Source organism: Tasmannia lanceolata, unplaced genomic scaffold (genome assembly GCF_043159265.1).
Source record: "Tasmannia lanceolata isolate RefF3 unplaced genomic scaffold, GAP_Taslan_0.1 ptg000018l, whole genome shotgun sequence".
Classification (NCBI taxonomy): domain Eukaryota; kingdom Viridiplantae; phylum Streptophyta; class Magnoliopsida; order Canellales; family Winteraceae; genus Tasmannia; species Tasmannia lanceolata.
In genome coordinates this window covers 27,881,768-27,904,247 of record NW_027518695.1, presented here as the reverse complement: position 1 = coordinate 27,904,247, position 22,480 = coordinate 27,881,768, and the positions used below count along the sequence as shown (strand labels likewise).

General features: G+C 37.7%; 1 protein-coding gene across 2 annotated transcripts in view; it reads right to left on the bottom strand.

Moving 5' to 3' along the window:
- Nucleotides 1-12,451: 12,451 nt before the first annotated feature.
- The window catches only part of LOC143849819 (dynamin-related protein 3B-like), a 65,090-nt gene continuing 55,061 nt past the window's right edge, over nucleotides 12,452-22,480 (bottom strand). The window contains exons 18-21 of one of the 2 annotated variants that reach the window (XM_077359023.1): nucleotides 13,612-13,664; nucleotides 13,396-13,495; nucleotides 13,062-13,315; nucleotides 12,452-12,995 (exon numbers count right to left, since the gene is read on the bottom strand). In XM_077359023.1, coding sequence (XP_077215138.1) covers nucleotides 12,992-12,995; nucleotides 13,062-13,315; nucleotides 13,396-13,495; nucleotides 13,612-13,664 — 411 coding nt within the window. In that variant the 3' untranslated portion in view covers nucleotides 12,452-12,991. The remainder of the gene's footprint in view (nucleotides 12,996-13,061; nucleotides 13,316-13,395; nucleotides 13,496-13,611; nucleotides 13,665-22,480) is intronic. The other variant, XM_077359022.1, reaches the window with a different exon arrangement.

Genomic DNA, 22,480 nt, shown 5'->3' with positions numbered 1-22,480 from the left:
GGATTTTCTAACCCTGGTGGGTCAGGGTTCACTTTTTTAGGCCCTGACTCAGGTCAAGTCGGGTTCTGGGTTAATGCCTCGGGGGTACCATGACCCGGCCCGACCCTAAGTTTTCTATTATAGAATTGAACAATCTATGTATGTTTCTTTTGCTAATGTTTTTTATTATCTTGGATTGGTGTTTTTTTAGATTATTATTATTAATTGTCTCTGTTGCCCGTCATGTTGTTGAATTCATATTGTCTTATTTTGTTCCCTTTCTCTGTTTATTGATCATTTTGTTCTATATGATAAGTGGTTGCTTTATTTTTGGCACTCTTAACAGGTATTTGCACTAAGGTCAATTAGGGCCGGCCCGGCCTTGCCCAATCAGTGTCAATCAAGGCTGGCCAGGGCCAGCACTGAACCCTGTAGGGCGGGCCATGGGTTGAGGTTTTTCGTAATGGGATCCAGGGTTGGGTTAGGTTTTTGAAAAACCCGACCCAATCCAACCCCGTTGCAGCCCTACGATCGTCTATGTTCTTTATAGCGTTTGATTCGGATGATCCTAACCGTCAGATATAATTGATAAAATATAGATGGCTCAAAACGTCCAAAAAAATGATAATATAAAAAATTCCACAAATTTAAGGGTTAAGATGATCTTATCCAAAGATTTTTTTTTGGGCATGACTTATCTATAGTGGGGCCTACAAATGAATAGTTTTGATCAAGGGTGCAACTCGGGTTGGGTCGGGTCGGTTGAGGCTAACCCTAACCCAACCCGAGATAGCATTCTCTCAACCCTAACCCCCGAATGGTCAACCCTAACCCAACCCGCCTCCAAATTGGGTCGGGTTGGGTTCAGGTTGCGTTCGGGTTCATCTAGGTCCAAATAGAAAAATACAAGAAAAAATAGCATAATCCTAGAAAAATCATGAGAAAATTAGAGGACGGAGGTCAGGTTCGGGTGGGATCTTGTTGCAAAGGCCTCAACCCTAACCCAACCCGAAATTAAATCGGGGTGGCTTTTCCCAGCCCTAACCCAACCCAACCCGAGAAAATGCCAACCCAACCCAAGCCAAAATCAGGTTGAACCCGTCGGATTCGGGTTGAGCCCAACCCAAGTTGCACCTCTAGACTTTTGACCAGGGAAGTGATATATAGGTCCCCATTTCTTACTTGGTACAGCCCCCTCTCCTGTATTTATGACTACTCGTTTACAGTATAGGGAGCTGTCCCAGGTAAGAAAAAGGGGCAAACTGCAAGGGGGAGAAAATATCATTGCCCACTTACTTGTATCTATCATTCCTCTTCTTTTATAATAACTAGAATACGAGATTTTATATGGCGTAAGCCCTTACAATCCGATCCATAGAGGTTTCCATAATATGCAGCTCCTCTCTAGATCGGAGGGTTGGGATCATCCTATATAAATGATTTTTTGGGCATAACCTATTTACGTTGTGGCCCATCACATGGACGGTTTGGATCATCCTATAGTGTGGTCCATACAGTACTTATTGAAACAATATACTTTTTGAAAAAATACGGGGCTATAAGGGCTTACACCATATAAGATCTCCTAATATACATGCCCATGCATCATATAAAATCTCATTACTTAATATTTGAGCATATTTTTCCGCAAAGAAATACGGGTGGCAAAAGTATAAGTAGGGCCCACGTGAATGATCTAAATTGGTCTCCAAGATAGATAGGTTGTCTCCGAAAAAGCTTCATAGGATGATTTTCTTTATAAGATGAGCTAACCATTGGATTTGTAGAGGGTTTTATATTATTGTTCCATACAAGTGAGAATTAGAAACATACATGATATACATGCCCTTTTGGTGCTCAATCTGGCTAAGCGAGCGAATGGTTGTGATGTTGTCGGTCCCGCCCGTCGTCCGGCATTGGCAACAAGAAGGTTAGCTCAACCTACTATCTCTGAACTCACAGACAACATACTAAGGACCACCTGGAGTTGGAACTCCGATGGAACCCCTCCAACACTCAAGTCAGTTTCAAGATCAACAGAATAAGAGCTTAGCACAGGAATATGGTGTCTTACCATAGGTTTGGAGAGGAGGTTCCCTTTTGTAAGCAGAGACTTGGTGCCATGTTATTTGTTGTTTATTCATGTTGACACCTGGCAATGTATGGCCGCCAAAAGATGGAGTTGATTGGACGCTCTTGGAGCATCGCACATTCTCTGGGACAGCTCGTGCAAGAAATGGAGGCGATTAAAAGGTTCGGGTGATTCTCTCCCTTTTGGACGGTTAGCTGATGTGACCTGTTTCCTATGAGGCAGCGTGTGCCAGTGAGGTGGCGGACAAGTATAGTGTAGTACAGCCTTGGGAGAAGGTGGATGTCAGTATGTTGAGGGTTGATGGTCGTCCCTTTGCCTGGAAATGGCTATGTGTCGAGGATTGAACGGTTACTCCAGCAGAGGATGAGGATGTTGAAGGAATGTTATCCCCTTCCTGCAAGATCGCTATGCGCAGCGGAACAAAAATCTCATAGAACTTTAAATTTTACTTTTCGATCTTGGTTTTCCCCAAGATCCTAGAGTCTAGATTAGTTAATTATGTTAATTAAACATAAAGAACTACCTCTTTGAAGAAGAAATCAAGTTACCATACTGCTTGATCTACTCCTCGAACGGTTGCGATCATTCTAAACGCCACGAACCCCGCAAGTTGAACCGATGGATTCTTCTTATTTGCTCGGACTATTGTGGATGTGAATAACTCTTATTCACCTCTTTAAGGTCTGATCTAATCAATACCTTTGTTGTAGAGAATAAAGAAATTGATTGGAAGCCTTTCTCTCTGAACTTTTTCAATTGGAAGAGAGATAGAGAGAGATATAGAAAACGATTTTCCAATGGGGAAGCAAGGGAGAACGAATTTTGGAGTATTCCTCACTTGAAAATTTGTTCAGCCCTCTCTCATTCATAGAAAATAGAGTTTTGGTTTCATAAATCATTGTTTCTCTCCCCCAATTCCTATCCAATTGGGAAACCAACTTGAATTGAGACTCTTCGAGCCATTGGGACTCTCCCAAACATCCAAGGCTATGTGGGTACACCTAAGATACATGGGAGAACGTGTATGAAGTCTCTCTCCAGCCCTTGTTGTCTTATCTCATAAGAATTGGTGTTAGAAACAAATTGCTTGATTTGTAGATCCTACAATTTAGCAATTCTTATCCAACAAGGAGTTTGAGTGCAACTCAAAGTCCTTGAGTAATTGAGACTCTTTTTCCCAGCTCTCCAACTGATTTGGGACTGTGGTGGGCCCTACAAACCTTATCCAAATGTGTAGTCCTATCCTAATTCCAAATTCTGTTCCAATTTCGCAACTTTCGCAAAACTGGTTTGGGAATAACTATCCTCATTTGGATTACACATTATTATGTTTATTATTAATCAAATTCATAATACATAATAATGGGAGTTATTTCGGCTCCAATTTGTCTTCAAAAAAATCTTTTATTGTCTCTTATTACTTACTTAACAAAGACATGCATATATATATATATATTACACACACACACACACACACACACACACACACACACATATATATATATATATATATATATATATATATATATATATATATATATATACCTAATTAACATCCACATTAATCTAACGGATCATATCCGTCCGTACAATCACATAAAATGTGGAACCTTGATCCGTTTGGATGTTATCGGATCATTCGAGTTATGAGTGGGATCGCCACAGGGATCCGACCGTCAATCCTGTAGAACCCTATGGTGGACCCCATCGCGATCTTGCTCTGTAGTTAAATTACACTCGCATTAGGTCAGTAGCCTCCATCGAGACGTAACCTTAAAGATGACCATCAGATCATCTTACCCCTAATCACATCATGTATGTACAAGTCCTTTCTTCGTAACTATATCTACTGAGTTGAGTCATACGGGAGGTGGACACCATTTACCCCCTTGGCCCACTCTTGATATACCATTTTGGTCAAGCGGTGTTCAGCCTCCAAATTCATTTGTAAAATCCATTGAAAACAATCCAATGTTTCATAAAACTTTCCGATAAACATTTTATCAAATTCGTCTGGCCAGGCTATTTAATAGGGCTACCGCTCTAACAAAATTGTAGATGTCAATCCCCAAATTTTAGGGCGAAGAATGCTTTGGTTAGTATCACTATTGGTCTCCAGGGTTTGCTCTAGGATATAGCTCTATCCGAATGTGACTCTAAAATAGAATCACTATGAGATAGACTAAGACCCTAAAACGGGCCAATAGACCAATAAGATCATTCAGGTCTAAGGACATGTGAAGGGTCCTGACTGGAAGAACATCTTTATACTTTCTTGTCCACAAGTTGTTCTTTGTTTGATCCAGTTCGGTTACGTGATCCAATCGTCGTACCCACTCTTCTTGCTTAGGGTCCACTACCCAGATGACCGAGACAAGTCACCTCATGACACGTGCATGTAGGCAAGACTGGTGCTAGTTGTATACAGAAAGAGATGTCTAGTCTCTTTCCCAACTAGGAACTATTAAGGCTTTCATAGAACCGAGATGTCATATCTCATTGCTCCCTTGGATCTATGAATCCTTTGAGCATGGTATTTCTACTATGCTACCTAAGGACGAACATATGTCAATAAACAAGCACATGACACACATTCATTAATATACTTACCCATTCATGTCATGAAATAAACCTTTATTAACTAATAAATGTCATTCTACTGGCTTTTCAAGGCTTATACTCTAACAGATGGGTTTGTACTTGTCCGAGGCTGATGCAGCTGGTCACAGCCTTGGATGCTAGGAGTTCTTTTAGGGGCAACATATTAGAAGTCTTCGGATTTCATGGGCTCAGCGCCACGTGTCTTCATCCTATCGACAGTTTAATTTTACCCCCATCACTCCCCTTTTTGGTACTTAGGATAGCTCCCTCTGGTGTAGAAAGTGTAGTCATAAATACACTAGAGGGGGTTCTCCCAAGTAAAGGGAGAGGGCCAAGATATAACTTCCCTCATAAAATGGCAAAAAAAAAGTCCATGTTTATGCACTTGGCTGCATAATGAATGCACATGACATGAAGGAAACATGTAAAATAATAAAACATTTAAAAAAATAATCACACTAATCGAAAAAGGCTAAATGTGTTTTGTAATCATTCTAGAAATCAGTCCTATCTTACTAGTTCAAAATGTAGATACTTTGGTGGCAGGTCAAATTTGAGTGTATTATTATTCCGCCCACCCAATAACAATTTTACGAGAAAGTATGCGAGTTATGGTCCATTCCTCAAAAGATGTTTTTACGGGATTTTTATCCACCAAAATCTTCACTTCTGCTTTGGGGAAGAAGGAACTCTATAAAACTCCGCCTAAAACGTCCTTTAGAACCATCCCACAATCCCACATTAGACAATCTCAACTCTCCAATTATGTAGATTCTATTTTAACTATTCATAAAATTTTGAAATTTTTGGTAATTAGTCATTAGTTTGCAAAATATTATTTAGTTATTATTAAAAGCTATCTATTATTGAAAAAACAAACATTTAAGAAAATAATTTCCAAAATATATTGCAATGATATGAAGTTGTAGCCAGTCAAAGATCAAATTTTAGTAAATTCAAGATGTTTGGCATCCATCTTGGTGAAGAAGAGAAAAATATATTGGTCGTTCAATTCGGCGTGCTCGATTGGTGAGTTTCTGACTACCTACTTGTGACTACCTACTTGGAGCTTCCTCTTGAAAGTGGTCGACCCAAGAAGAGGGCTTGGGATCCGATAATATAGCGGGTGGATAAAAGACTCTCTACATGTAAACGGAATTTAGTATCTCATGGAGGGAGGATCACTCTAATTAAAGTAGTTCTTGCTAACATTCCAATATACCACCTTTCCATTTTCAGGTGTTCGATAAGCATTATCAAAAGATTTGAGCAACTACAAAGGAACTTCTTATGGGGAGGGGTAGATGATAAGAAGAAGATACACCAGGTTAGTTAGGTGGAAGTTTGCAAACCATTTAAAGAATGTGGGATTGGGATTATAAGATTGAAAGAAGTTCATAAAGCTTTGCTTTGGAAAGTGGCTGTGGAGGTATGCAGAAGAGAGGTCAAGTCTCTGGACAAAGGTAATCGAATCGAAATATGGCTCCTGCCCAAGCAATTGGGTATCTATGGACAAATATGTGCCCAAAACTATAACTATCAGGAGATTTATTAGATTCAAAGTTTATAGTGGAGATCATGGTTTTAATTTGCGGTTTCGGTACAAATTCTGGCCTTGGCTGAAATCGAAATTTCAGTCGAAATCCAGTAAAAGGATATGAAATTTCGTTATTTTTTTGAGCCAAAGTTCAGTAAAATAATAAAAAATAATATTTTAATGAAATTTCAACCGAAATTTGGTAAATTTCATAAATTTTGATTTCGGTGCATTTCGGTTTTAGTCTTGACCGAAATCCGAAATTTGGTTTAAATTTAAAATCATCGTGGAGATAGAGTAAGGTTCTAGCAGGATACGTGGTGCTCCCAACAACCTCTTATGATAAAAGGGTTTGGATCTGGAATGCCTCTGGTCTCTTCTCCGTCACATCTTTCTATCTCCTCTTGGCTTGTCTCCCCCTCCCACGTGGCTCTCCAAAGTATGGAGCATCCCAGTTGTAATGACTAGAACCTATCTTGAATAATTAGGCTTATTATTATGTACGTTTAATAGATTAATTGTGTGTTTAAGTAGCTTGGGAACTCAAAAATATTCACTAGTCAAAGGCCTACAGACACAGTTCACTAAAATAGCCATAACTCTCCAACCACTTGGCCAAATTAAGATCTTAAATATCTGTTAGAAACTTCTCAAAAAGGGCTACAACTTTCTAGTTTACTATTTTCCATGATTCTGTCATTTAGTACTTTAAAAACGTGATTGAAAATCGGTGCCTCATAGTTGGAATGCACCTACATCATTAATAAATTAGCTCATGGACCCTAAGCCCATGTAGTGAATCCATGTAGAAGAGCCCATGTAAGGTGGCCCATGTAGGAAGATCCATATGTGTGGAAAAGTCTAGAGCACACTTGGTGTTACTTGTGTAGACCATAAGCTTATAGAGATTCTTAGAAATATGTAGAAACTTGATTAAGATAAAGTTACAACTTTATTAGTGCTACTAATTAAAAGAATTAGCTTAATGAATCTCATCTATCAAATACAAGAATCTTCTTGAACACTTTAGAAAGATAAAGAGTTGCTTGTGTAGCGATAAGAAGAACAAAAAAAAAGAAAGGAGAAAACTAAGAGAAGAAAATCCAAGGAGATTGTGTCTTGGATTGAAGAAAAGTTAAGAAGGTAAGTACTAAATTATTTTTTATTGGTTCATAAATGTTACAGGTAAGTGATTTAGATCATATCTTTCACTTATTGCTTCGGATTATATGCACTCTTTCTTATGAAACAAGTTTTACTTAGAAATTCTATGAGTTAAGAAAGTTAGGCTTGGTTTTTTTAATAACTATAATTGTTGAAATCAAGCAAATTTCTGATCTAACTTTGAATCAAATTCGACCACTCATTATGTAATCAAAATTGGTGAATTTTATACTCAAATCGAACGGCTTGAAGCTTACTTTCCAACCGAAGAAACGGAATCGAAAAATTCCTAGTGTTTTGAAAGTTAAGATAAAACCAGTGAGATGTGTCTGTTTATGACGGGAAATCTGAGCAGATTTCTTACTTGACTTTGAACCTAATTTGACCAATCATTTTTAAACCAAAATTAGTGAAATTTATATTCAAATCAAAGCCTTCAAAGTATACTTTCCAATATAAGAAACGACATCGAAATATTCCTAGTATTTTGAAAGACATAAACACCGAAGCATATTAGTGTATGTGAAAAATTAGCAGAAATGGTGAATATCTGCTGTAACTTTAAATGATCATAACTTTTTAAATTTAAGTCCGAATTTAGTGAAATTTGCGCATATTTGAAGCTCTTGAAGTCTACTATTGAATGAAACGTATTGTACTCAGAAACTTGCAATACTTTTAGAGTTGAAATTAAAATAGTGAAGCATGCCCATTTACAATGGTAATTCCAAATGGATTTCTATGGGATTAGAAATTTACGCCTTCTTCTCTTATGCATGTTATATAGAACATGTTGCGAATACTCAAACATTACATGATTTATTGACAAATAGAAATTCTATGATTCATTATTTGAGACTTCATTGAATGTAATGCAATGTGGAATATTGGTAATGATTTGATTATTGGTCGCCTTGGCTGGGTCATCCAGTAAGGTATCATCTAATTATTGGTCGTCTTGGCTGGGTCATCCAGTAAGGTGTCATCTGATTATTGGTCGACTTAGCTTGGTCCTCCAGTAAACTGTCATATGTTTATCCCTGCCATAAGGGCATTGGGGATCGTGGCTTGCGCAAGTCCTCCGTTATTGTTTTTGTACCCATCTGGATGTGGTTAATTGTATAAGTTATTTGATAACTCTTGAAGCTTTGTTTCATATATGTTTGCTCCAAGACGGATTATACTTGTTAATTATTAACCTTTATGTTGACCAATTCTACTGAGAATTTCTTAGCCATGAACATATATGCTATGGAATATGAAATGATTAGAAGTAATATGCATCATAAATTGCCAAATATTGTTATTCTGATATCTATACAATTGAATGTTAACATGTTGTAAGTTTCTCTTTAGCATGAGTAGGACATTTATATTCTCATAGAGCATAACTTAGTTGTTTGCTGAGACATTTTTCTCATTCCAGTTATTTAACTGTTTTTAGGGTCGAGACTCGAGGAATGGATAGGGACCAATGAGGATCTTGGAGTAGCTTTGTAGAAGAGTTCTTTTTGTTGAGCCTGTGTTAGTAGATAATATGTGTATAATGTAAATATGTGATCAAAGTTTTAGTTAGGAAGGAGAAGATGTATAATGTGAATATGTGGTCATGTTTTGGTTTGGGAGAAAGACAAAAATATGTAATGTTCCTTTTTAAGATATATGTAACTACTGAATAGATGGATGGAAATAATCTTAGTAATCTTTGATTGTATGTTTATTGGAATTCATGAATGAAAAAAAATATAGCACTCTGAACCAATGCATGGAAAGACTTTTGAACGGCACCATGCCAAGGGATTTTCGGGTCCTGGGGTGTGGGCCGTGACACCAATGCCCCTAAGAGTTAGAGCGTTTGGTTCGTCTGCTTTTCAAAATAGACTTTAGACTATTAATCACCTTTGCCGATGTAACTCTCTTATTATTGATCATTGTGCCCTGTGTGTGTTTGGGGGGGTGGGGGGGGTGGCGTGAGTCGGTTGACCATTTGCTTATTCACTATAGGTATGCGAGAGATGTCTGGAGTAAGATTCTATACCTTTTTGAGATTTCTTAAGTCTTTCCAGGTCACATGCCAGACCTTTTGGATAGCTTGAATTTTTCTCCTTAGCCCAATAAGGGCAAAATCTCAGGAACCTGGTCCTCATGGCTTTCATCTGCGTGGTATAACATTAAAGAATATGGTCAAAAGTGCCTGTGACTCTTTCTACATGATCATCTATTTAGTTGTTTCATGGGCTAAAGCTCTCCTTGAGTTTTCTCTTTATTCGGTCTTAGATATGAAAATATTTGGAAGGAGATCTACAACAATTGGGAAGTTAAAGATGTTGTAGTGGTCTTTATTTGACCATAGGCGATTGAAGCTAAACTTTGATGGATCTAGTTTGGGGAATCCAAGAGCATCAGGAATATGAGGTGCTCTTAGAGATGAGAACATCAATACAAAGTGGGCATTCTCAAGTCCGATATGAATTACGGATTTGAATGAAGCGTAAGCAAGGGCTATCTTCCAGGGTATAAGATTGTTGTTTGAAAATGATTTGGACAATCTCATGGCGGAGGGGGATCCTCTAAACGCCATCAGATGGTTGGAAGGTCAATCTCCTCATCCTTGGAGATTTTCAGAGCTCCTTATGAGATCATTAGACTAGATTGAGGGTCATTCCATCTGCTTTTATCACGTTAGGAGCTTGGGGAACGGAGATGCAGACCGCCTTGCTCGATCAGAGTGAATTTATCACTGCCCTTTCTTTAAATTCCAAAAATACACTTTAGAGGTCATCTCTTCCAAACATACCCTTGATCTTTTATAAAAATTTCATCTTGTCCCAAGCCAAGCCTGGCTAGGTAGCTCATAGAAACAACCACGCTTTTTAAAATAGATCAAGTGGTTTGAATAAGAAGTCAAATAGAAGAGATTTTTAAACCTATAAAAAGCTTTTTTAACGTTGAAATTCTCTATCAAATCACCTCATTTTATTTACTAACTTCACCCTTGATAAGGGAAAAATGACAAAAATACCCTTGCATCTATCTAGATGTAATGATATGTTCAATTCATTTTCCCTCTTACTTGCATGAGCTCCAATTGTTAAAGAAGATTGAATTGAGGATATCATACTAATATCGGTTGATTTCGCAGTTTTAATTCTCAATCAATGATAAAATTTTGATCTATGGCAGAGAATTAATCATGAGAGAGGATAATGTTTTCCTTAGGATCATCCAAAAAAGGGATTAATTTGCCTCCATAAGGTGATTAAAAAAAATCATCAAGTGTGCTAACCCTCAAGTGTGAGAATCAATTTCAGCCTTTGATTATTAATATCATCAATGACTAGAATTGATTTAGACAAAATGACCTCTTTACCCTCATTTGGAGCATATTAGAGGATTGCTCAACTCCAACTATTTAAGGACATTTCATTTCATTTGAAAAGAGTTTTGACATTTTTAAAAAGTTTTGGTGCTGCGGCTCTCAAGCCCTGTAATTGATATTGGCACTCCCTCTGTTCGAGTCCAACTTGCATTTGCAACCCAACCTAGGGAAGAAGGTCCCAAGCTGCTGAAGAAAGCTGTCTCCAGACATCCCAAGTATATATCTGAGGAGAAAAAGTGCCCCCAAGGTTGCAAGTCTAGTTTTGATAGGTAGGTTCCATTTTATCTAGAGTTGTATCCTTAAATGTAAGTTACAATCATGTTGAAAATCAATATCAAACCGTATTTTCTTTAGGGCCCATTTGGACGCCGAGAAGATTTTGATTTGGATTTCTCACATTTGTAGCCCTTTTTGTGTTGTGATTTGGATCCAGATCAGATCCTTTATTTCCAAATCAGCTACTGACAATGAAAAAAATCAGATTTCCAAATATGCTGTGCAAATAAGTTTAGTTCATTGCTAGTTTTTCATCAGACATTCGTAGAGGTCATAGTTACAAAATCTTCTGAATAACTTAAAAATTCTAAATTTTCATCTAAATTTATTGTTATAACCGAAATTTTCCATAGGTTTGTAAAGAATCGATCCATATAAACCATGATCACATGTAGGTGAACAGGCGGAGCCAAGAATTTACACTTGAGGGGCCGTACTAATTAACAGTTTGCCTGCATTGATCATCCGGGGCCATGGCCATATCACTTGGAATTTCTGCACATATCAGTACTAATAAAAGGGATTTTGCAGGTCATTTTGCACGCACACGGCCAGGTGAGTGCATAGATATAATCGGGAAGTGATATTTACATCCCTTCTCATCACCAGGGACACCCAGCGTCAGTGTATCAATGGCAAAAAGGGACCTAATGTACTTTATGTCAGAAAAATCCAGTGGTTTCGATTGCAAAGTACACTGGCAAATGGGTGTCCCTGGGGATAAAAGGGGCGTAAATACCATTTCCCATATAATCCTGAAAGAAAAGCCTACAAGGAATCCACCTATTTCTGAATATCCTTGTAATTCCTCCATTTGAAATGATACTTGAATAAAAAGATAGGGATTCCTTAGGTTATAAAATAATACATGGTGCGATACGGTCAAAACAAGGTGTACAACAAGAAAAGAATAGATATCCGGAGACAAGGAAGCATCCTCCATTTTCCACCCAATTTTTTTTCATTATTGTTACAAGAGATGACTAGAAATTCTTTATTGTTCGAAGCTGATTGCACTTTTGACTTTGGAAAGAATTCCCTTTATCAGTACAGTTCTTCTCTACATTCATCTCCACTCCATAATCGATAAAGAATAGATAATAGTTAGGATTCATAAAAAACAGAATCGATAATCTACTTACAGGAAAACCTTTTCTCACATTGGGCACTGATCTCTTTTTAATATCTAATTAAATCGGTTAAGCATTCGATTTAATAACAAAAGCCCGTTATTCTTGGTTTCCCTAAAATATAAAAAAAGCATTTATAATAGGAAAATTTTCATAATTTTCAAATTAAAACCGAATTAAAAGTGAATTTGACAAATAATTAGTTCATTTCTCGTATATTGTTTGTATAGCTCCAAAGAAATTCAAGATTAATGAAAAGACACTGCAGTGAAAACTAAACTCGCATCGCCATCTAGCAAAATAAGTGCTCATCTAACCATCCTTCCATGCTTTCTATGAATCTTATTTAGAAAAATAAGTAGAGATAAAATAGATATACCTATGTTGTATACAAATTATCGAAAAAGAGAGATGTGTTCTCTCCTATGAAGAATTCATTTTCGTATAATCATGTAATCTTGTAAACTCATGCTGAGATGGACAAATATGTAACCTCTTTTTTTTTTCCAAAATTTTCTCATAATCGGTGTCATACTTTCCAAATATCTGCCTTGTCGAATTAGCTCTGAAACCGAAACTTTGTAAGTTGTAATTATAGTAGAGACCCTTGAGAGCATGGGAAGTGCAACTTCGGCCCCTTCTCCCTGCATAAACAAGGCGGTTCTTCGACTCTGGTCCTTGTGATAATCACACCCCTTTTGGACCCTTGTTCGCCGGTGTGTACTCACGTGCGCACAAAAGGCACGAGTGGCGACTCTCCAACCTGATTCCCATGTAATAACACTCCTTCAAACCAGCACTGGAGTAAAACCAACGCTCCAGACGAGAGCTAATTACCTGAAAAAAAATGCTTCTAGTACAATCAAAATACTACGTAGAATGAGCTGCTTCTAATATGCTTACATATTTATTGTGGGATAGAATCCGAGTCCATTGGCATCCGAGTTCGAATGAATCGGTGATTGTTGCTCCCCCGAGTGTGATGACTTCTGGGATTTCTGGTTTTTGGGGAAAGGCGAGTAAGATGTAAAGTGGTCGCTGCTCGTTCCAAAGACAGACGAAGGGATGTCGTGAGTCCTTGGCAATCCAGTTGGATCAGAGCTGAGACTGTAGCCTTTTGCAATGCCTTCAGCTTCAAGTGGTAATTCATCCAGTGTCTAAACAAAAGGGAACAAGAATCTATGAATATGAAATTACATAAAGTTCTACAAAATGTTCAGTAAGTATAATCACTCACCCGGAAAGCCTGTTGCAAAATTCGGAGTGTTTCTCGAGTACGTTTCCTTTTTGTCGCTACTTCCTCAGGTTCCTTAAGCATCTCCTCGAAAAGGTTGTCTCTGGAGAAAAAAGTGAGCAGAGAACATAGTGAAATCAGCCAAAGACAGACTTTGGTTTGAAAATAATTCAAGCTGAATAACCTGTTGTTCTACTTTGAATCATAGTTTACTCAAACCTGTATAGTTTTCTAATGAAGACATTGTGCAGCTCTCGTTTTGTTTGGTTAACCTGGAAATGAGCAAATGTGGTATTAAATAAGCAATGTATAATAATAAACACAACACATATGTGTGGAAACATACTTTAAAATTATTATTTACAAGAAAGCACTTCCTACGCAGTAATCAGGCATCAAAGTCCAATAGCCACAATATGTTTACTCCCAGTTACTTGTCCACTCTATGAAATTCAAAAGATTAGTTTTTTCCTTTTATTGAATGGCAATCCAAAAGATTAGTTTATGAGAAGCTTATTGTTATTCTGAAATTCAAGGATTAGTACATGATAGTTTTAGGGCAATGATAAATTCGCACTCCCTGTAGGATAATTCGCACCCCTTTAACGTGAATTGATGTTAAAAAGCGTTAAAGTCTGCCACATAACCTCCTTTAAAGGGGTGCGAATTATCCTACAGGGGTAGCAAATTTATCATCGCCCTAGTTTTACTAGATATGATTGCTAATTGGTTTGCTTGTATCACATTCTACAGAACCACTGTGAACTGCAACTATATAGGGCAATAGTTTCTGCAACAATAATTTCTTTCAGCTATAAAATAGCGGATTGTTTGAGTTTTCAACACTAAAGCAAGCAGGCTGCACTAGGATGCATGTGAAGTTATGATCAGATAAGAATAAAATGAATAATTATTGTGATATTATTGCAATCAAGGCATAAAAAACACAGACAACACACACATCTTGATCACTCTGATCACTCTTATTGTACCCGGCAAAAACAAAAGGGCATCTGGACTGACTTACTAATGTTACTGAATGTTTACCAGGGTATTTGACTACCACAGATTTGCAATAGTGTTTTGAGCCCAAAGTCCCAAAAATACCATAGTAAACAGACAAAAAGACGGCAGTAAACAGACACAAAAACAGAAGTTCCTCCATCTAGTTTTCCCTCTTCCCCTTTGCTTCCTATAAGGCTGTAAGAAAAATCTCTACTCCTTCCTTATCAACACTATCTTTCGCCAATTTAGCAGCGTCTTGATTGGTTGCTCTCTTCATGTTAAAATTGAGGCTAAATTTTCCGAACAAGGTCCCTTCTTTCTGCAATGAAATTTAGCTAGCTTCTATGGTCGGTTTGCTTTATTGGTAGGCCCATGATAACACACTTGCTGAATCACCTTCAATAATTAAGCGACCAAGTCAAGCATTTGTGTACCATTTTATAGCTCCTGCGTTTTTTTAAAGGTTACTTCTATTGCTAAAAAACAGCACCCAAATACAAAGTAGGGGGCAAGATGTCCCACAAATTTACAAGCTTTCCTTCAATGTAAATATCAACAATAACCAGTATCCAAGTAAGCAGCAGGTGCTGTCTGCCGCCAGCCTAAACACCAAAGCACTTCAGTGGACTTCTCCTTCCCTTTCACCCTCCGGGCCGAAAGGAATGGATTTCCTCAACTTGTCGAGTCCATCTCTCACCAACTCGTCCGCTTTGTCATTGGCAGATCTAAGCATGTGAGAGAAACACGTACGAATAGAGAGGCAGCAGTCCCGAATCTCCAATATAATGTTTGTGAGTTTCCAAGGGCCCTTTGACGAGCCGCTCTCCCATGACAAAATGTTGGACGAACCATTTTCCGCAATCAACGGAGAAGATAAATGATGGGTTTACCACCTGAGACCACATTGCAATGCTCTAGCTTCCACCTCGTTTGATTTGCAAACAACTGTCGGGCCTGAGAAGGGGAATAGTGTGTTGCCAATTGAGTCCCTTATAAGACCCTCATTCCCTGCAGGATCCAGTTTGCCTCTTGCGCTCCTGTCGAAATTGAATTTGAGCCACCCAGTGGAAGGTGGCAGCCAACAGGGGTGGGAGGACTTTTGATTTTTTTCTCCCATATCACCGAGGGGAGCACCAATTCTGGGTAATATCAGCCGTGAAATAAAAGTGCTCCTCCTTAAACCTCATTAGAATCACATACTCTGGCAGAGCCTAGAAAAGATGACAATGACGTGCCACTAGAATCCTGATTCCTGAATGATTTCACCAATGCCCGCATGCGCAGAATTGCCCTTGGAGCTCCTATTGAAATTTAGTTTCATCCTTAAAGCTGGTGGAGGCCGCCATTTTGGTGCAATGTTGTTCTCTACTCCTTTTTCAATCATGACCGCTTGCCACTCTCTAAGGATATCTCCCAAGTAATAATTAGCTGCCAGCTTATCCATTTTTTCCCACAATTACGATCTATTTTAATTTCTAACAGTAGTCTTTTCCAACTCTTCTTTTTCTCTTTGAAAATGCGACCGTTTCATTCATTCCAAATATGAGAAGTGCAAAAGGGACTAGTCTCCATAATGCCTGACAGGTTTCGCCAAATGGTCCACCACTCCAACTTAGCAAAATCTTCCTTATAGATCGTTGGAATACTCACGAGAGCCCAAAACTTTTAATGAAGTCCTTCCATAGTCAATGAGATAAAGGGCATTGCACTATTAAATGATCCAGTGTCTCTTCCTTCTTACAAAAAATGCACAGGCTTGCAAGATGTAGCTTGGTAAGTGTTGATTTTCTTGCTCACTGTAGTCTATACGAACGCTAAAATCCTTGTAGGGGCCACAAATTTCCAGATCTTAGCACGGCGCAATCTTAGTTTTCCTATTCCTATATCGCCATGGATCGTTTAATCTACAAACCTTTTCCCATCTAATGAGGTGTTTAAATCTTTTGTTGGAACACCCCCCTCCCCCCCGGGCCCGCCCCACACCCACCCAAGAAATCTATCAGTAGCTAGTGAAACCAAAAGCAAAGCTTTCAAGCTCCATCGCCTTCACATGGATTTTGTACAGAGATATGAAGTAAACCGATAGGTTTTCTAATCCCGCCTTTATAAAGGTGATCTCTCCTCAAAGGATGGATATTTTTTCTCCCAAGATGCTAGCTTTCTTTCAATTCTCTCCATTATTGGATCCCAAATGGACGCTTTGAGAACTACATATTACAGCGGGAGCCCAAGATATGTAATGGGTAATTCTTCTTGCGTGCACCCAAGAAGACAGTAATACGCTAACTACTAAGTTAAGCATGAAAACAATACAGAAGTTCCTAAAGAGCTGCCATTACACTTTACTTGATTCTCAGCATTCTCAAAACTCAACCATTAAAGTCTAACCTTGGTAAAAATGAAACTACGAATAAAATCTACGAACAAGGATTTGGAAATCTATTGCCCCTCCATGGGTAGAGGCCATTACATTGGCGTTGGTGAGCAAGAAGATCAACACTTGTGAACGCATCAAAAGAAGAAAGTTACGACCCGCCATTTCAAGAAGAAGATAGTCTTTGAATCATTTGATGACGCAATCTCCTTTCTCCATCAAATGTTTTGGACTCTCTTGGGTGTTCGAAAGATCTATCACAAAATATTTTGATGCACTAGAGTGGTAGAGCATTTCGTGAAGCCCATTAGGCCTTATGGAGATTAGTACCTTCTGTACTAATTTGGCATATATATGGAAGGAAAGGAATAATCGTATTTTCAAAGAGAAAAAGAGGTGTTGAGGAAGAACACTAGCAGAAACCAAAATCGATTTCATCTCTTGGGAAAGAATTGATAAGCTGGCTTTAAATTATATCATGGGAGACGTTCTTAGAAATTGGAAAACGATAATGAGCACAAAAGGTAACTTGGGACGAGAGGGCATCATTGGTATCTTTTGGGATTCTAGTGGTAGAACGTTGCTATACTTGTTAGGCCCATCTGGATGTGTGGTGAAGCTAAAGCAAGAACACTGCCATGGGGTCTAAGATGGTATACATATGTTAGGCTCGATCCCTTAATCATCAAAGGCAATTCAGTCTAAGATGGTATACAAATGTTAGGCTCGATCCCTTAATCATCAAAGGCAATTCAGTCTAAGATGGTATACAAATGTTAGGCTCGATCCCTTAATCATCAAAGGCAATTCAACTAACGTTTTGGCATGGGCTGCTAACAAAGCTAGTGGACCATGAAAGTTAGCAAGTATTATTTCAAAAATCAATGACCTGGTTCGGAAAATTGGGCCACAATTCCAGCATATTAAGAGACCAGCTAATGAACAAGCTGATGAAGTTGGCAAAAGAAGGGGTGGATAAGGAAGATGTGGAGATGTTAATATAAATTTAGAGGAAGCAAGGGTGGAGTCGTAATGATTAGGAGTGGCTTGTTTTTGGTGTGTCTGCGCTAAATACTTTGAAGGATGTTTTGTCCCAATGTTAAACTGCTGTTTTGTTTGATTTTAATGAAACCGTTGGCTTTAAAAAAAGCTAAGAATATAATCAAAGAAAATTAAACTACTACTAGTTTTTTAATCAAATAACAAAAAGTAAACCTTAAATTGAATGATAAAATAAATAACCACAAATGACATCCTATCTTGGAGGTACTAACTTATAATCGGGGAAGTAAGTTACTCCAATTGCATCGAATGATGTGGCACAAATGAGATGCCCGTGACATGGGACTCTCGCAAGGGGTGCCCTTGCGTTTATATTTCCTAAATAAGACGTGTTTTATATATTCTATCATTAATTGTTTTACATTATGCATGAGCTTTGTCCCTATGAAAAGTGATGACTCTAGTAAGGGGTGCCCTTGCTTTTATATTTCCTAAATAAGACGTGTTTTATATACTCTATCATTAATTGTTTTACATATGCATGGGCTTGTCCCTATGAAAAGTGACTCTATCAAAATGAATTCATTATGTAATGAAATTGATTCAATATGACCTGCAATAGTTACATGATATCAGAGCAAAAATTAACTTTGCAGTTGATCTTACATGTGCAAGTGATTTTAAGATATCACGAATTTTAATCTATCGTATTGAAGTCTTTGTATTTTTTTTTTAAATGGCAAAATCAAATGGTGAAAAGAGATACGTATCGAAGTCTTTTTAATTGTTCTCTTTTGTTTCCTTCTTTTCTTTTCTTTTCTTTTTCCCTTTTCGAAGGATATAAGCCTTCAAAGTTGTTCGATCGAATTCTTTTGTTGAGACACTCTTTTCTCATGTTTCAATTTGTCATATTGCTTCAACTTCCTGAAAATCTAACATCTTTGAACTCCTACCTCATTGGCCAACTGGATCCACATCCATCCAACCTAAGCCTCTTACTCTAAAGACAAAAGTTCAGGCCCAGTTGCAGTAAATAAAATGAAAAATAGAAAAGGGTGTCATTATAGAAAAAAAAAATTAGGACTCAGTTTATATATTTAGGCATATATCTTAAACCCCACAAATCATGTATTTCAACCCAAAACTCCCACCAACTCTAGCTGTTAGCCTAAGGGTTCAACAAGTACTTCTAATCCTATGTTTTGATGATTAACAAACTCAATTTGTCAATTAAGGATTATTTGGACTAATGCTCTTTGATGTTTAAGTGAATGCTATTCAAGTCCAAGTACTCTCAAGATTGAACCTCAAAGGATGAATCAACCAAGTACAAGATAATTCAAAGGCAAGAACAAAGCAAGAACAAAGCAAGAACAAAGCAAGATCAAGGCAAGATCAAGTACTCCTAAATGCAAGATCAAATCACAAGGACAAAGTGAACTCAAGGAAGGTGATCGCTCTAAAGACTAAAGCTATGCAAATGCTAATCAAGGGAGATGATCGGAGCCAAGACAAAGCCTCATTGAAGTGCCAACAAATCGGAGATCAAAGTATACTTAGAGTCTATCTCGTTTATCATGTGTATTTCAATTTCAAAGGCACAAAAGATGACTAAAACCAAACTAAAATGGACTATATATGTGAGTGACCATAATGGAGTTCATACAATATTGAACCCACATGGCATCACAAACAAGGTAAGAAAATTAAGTTCCGGAGGCCCAAAACAAAACAACAACAAACTGGGAAAAATGTTGTTCCAGAAGCCTCCAGGGAGCTCCATGGATACTCACGGAGCTCTGTGGAGCGCTCTGGTAGAAAAATAAAAAGGGTCCAACGGTCACTACGGAGCTCCGTGGGATGCCTCTGTACTAGCCGTTAGAGGCCTCCAAACGGCTATATCTTGGTCTTTTCTATATAAATAAAGGTCTAAAGCTTCTCTAAGACTTCTAACACCTTGCCTAACCTTCTTGGATCATAAGACACACCTTAACATCATTAAAGATCCTTAATCACTCTCTAATCTTCTCTTTGTGCCTAAATCTTGAAATACACTTGTGAAACTCTAGGATTGATTTGTACTTTCCTTTTTAAGTGAGAGTGAGTGAGCATTACATTGTAATCAGCCTACAAAGAGGCAAAGTGAGCTACAAACTTTTTCTCATTTCTTCTTCATTGTAATTTGGCGAAAGGGGCGCCATATTTAAGTCCCTTAGAGCGGTGGTGCTCGGATTGTAATCGGCCGGTGTGGTGGAGAAAATTATTAGTGGATTTCTCAAGAGATCAACTTGGGAAGAGTGGAGTAGGTCTTGGGTTTAAGACCGAACCACTTAAAAATCTTGTATCCAAGCTTCTTTTTGTCTTTATTCTTCTTCACTTGTGGTAAGTTCATCAACTCTTAACTTTGAACCAATTCATCCTTTTTAATCAATCTAAAACAAGTCGAAGAAAGTTTTTCTAAGATTCTTAAAATTTTATAAGACACCCAATTCACCCCCCTCTTGGGTTGCTAAGTGGAATTTCACTAGATGTTGACATGAGCTCCCATTAACCAAGATCTTGAACATGTAACTCCTTTCTTTTGGAGGAAAATCTTTAATTTCAACCCAAAACTCCCACCAACCCTAGCTGTTGACTTGAACTCCCATTAAACTAGATCTTGAACCTAGAAACAATTGGACTAAATATCACCCCTAGAATGCCCCAGCCATAGATTTAGACACTAGATCCGGTGCAGAATTAAAAGAAAAAAAAGATCCATGATGTAGCAATTACTTATGAATATAACTTTAAAAAAAAAAGGCAATTACTTGAGAATAATGTTCTGAGCCATATTAGCCATGTACACTCCCACCTAGATGATCTAAGTGCAATTAAGTTGATAATGGATCACATCAGCATATGGTATACTTTTTCATGTAGATGATACCATAACCCCCAAGAATGGCAAAGTTGAAATTCAAAAGCAAAGGGAAACTTGAGCAGTCAACTTGAACTAGGGGCCACTGAAATGGCTCCTGGGAACTGAAGTAGATGAAGATGATGAACAAATAAAAGCTTTCCCAAAATGTGTTAGCATTATACCTGTTATATGGAAGTACATCAGATAATGTCCATATTAAAAAGGGAAACTTCCACCGGAGGAATCTCTTCATTAAAACCCAATGATATTTTAAAGTATTGTCTAGACTCACAATATGACATTTACGCTATTGTTATGCCATTATACATGAATTAGGTTGTTTGGAATATACATCAGAGAAGAACAAGTTGAGGCATTACAATAAATTGCACCGCATTAAGGGAGTGAGCTTCATGGTTCAAGGACAAAATTGAGACATTTTTAGCTAACATATAAGCTTTATAACGTAAGTGTCGAACTGAATTGCACTCTTGACCCAAGGGGAATGCTTTCAACCTGTTTGTACCACCAATGCCATGGATGGGTACAATTTGGGCACTAGCCTTACTAGACTCGGTCAGTTCCAAAAAAAAAAAAAACTTTGATCGCCAAAATTACCTAAAATAGCGCCCAATTACTCTGTGCCCAAGAAATAATTTATAACTGGTCCACAAACTGCATGGTCACAATTGACATATTTTCCTGGCCCATCACAGGTAGTGAATAATTAAAAAAAATACCTCCAAATGGGTAAATGAATAGCATTGGCACTACCTCCTTACATTCTCAAAGCATCCTGAACACCTATTCTGACACTACTTCCAACTTGGTACCTTTGACTAATATGCGATTTGGTTACCAACTGTTCTAAGAAACAGGAACTAACCATTGATTGAACTATCATTGCCATCATGCTCCATGATCCTCAATATTCCTCATAAGAAAACAAGCAATATGGGGATGATTCACATACTGCAACATCATTTCTTAATGATGGGCAAGCATAAAAAAATTTAATAAAAAGGAAACAGCACAAGAAAGAGTCTAGCAAGTTTTTCTTTTTCTTTTTTTTTTAATATTAAAATTCTAGCAAGTTCTTAGAGAAAATCAATCTCATATCCCACTCACTGAAATGTACACATCAATTAGTTAAGCAATTTGCATCCTTCGTGGCATCACAGTGAATATGGTCAGTAGTGAAGGATATCCAGCAATTGAGGATGTGGAGATCACCATGGTCTGAAAAGCCAAATTTTCATAATGACGTTTATAAAGCCCCCTACCACAACCAATCTCATAGAGACCAAAAGTGAAGGTATTAATCTGTCATATGAAGTTAAGAAAACACAACAAGCTTGAGATATCTATAAATCTAGTTCCTGAATTCTTACCAGCAGAGGATCGGGGTTATAAAAAGCAAATAGAGAAAACTAAAACGTGGTACATATACAATGTTAAAAACAGTGGAACTGACAGAAAAGGTTCAATAATCCCTACAGTCTCTTAACAAAATAGGATTCCAAAGCCATCAAATTATAGCACTGAAAATTAAAAACAAAATTTGATATTGATAGTCAGAACTCAGAACATATTACTATTGAACTAGCTGACATGCCTAATCCAAAGGTCCCAAAAAGAAAGTTTCAGAGCATCCCTTACTTTTCAAGACCAAAGAGTAGGATGGTGAGTTTAGTTCCAGTGGCCTTTAAAGGAAGATAAACGCTTCCTTCCAAACTACCTATCTCCCTAATCAGTGATGACCTATTTTTAGAAAAAAGGACAGTAGCGATTAACAGCCTTTCTAA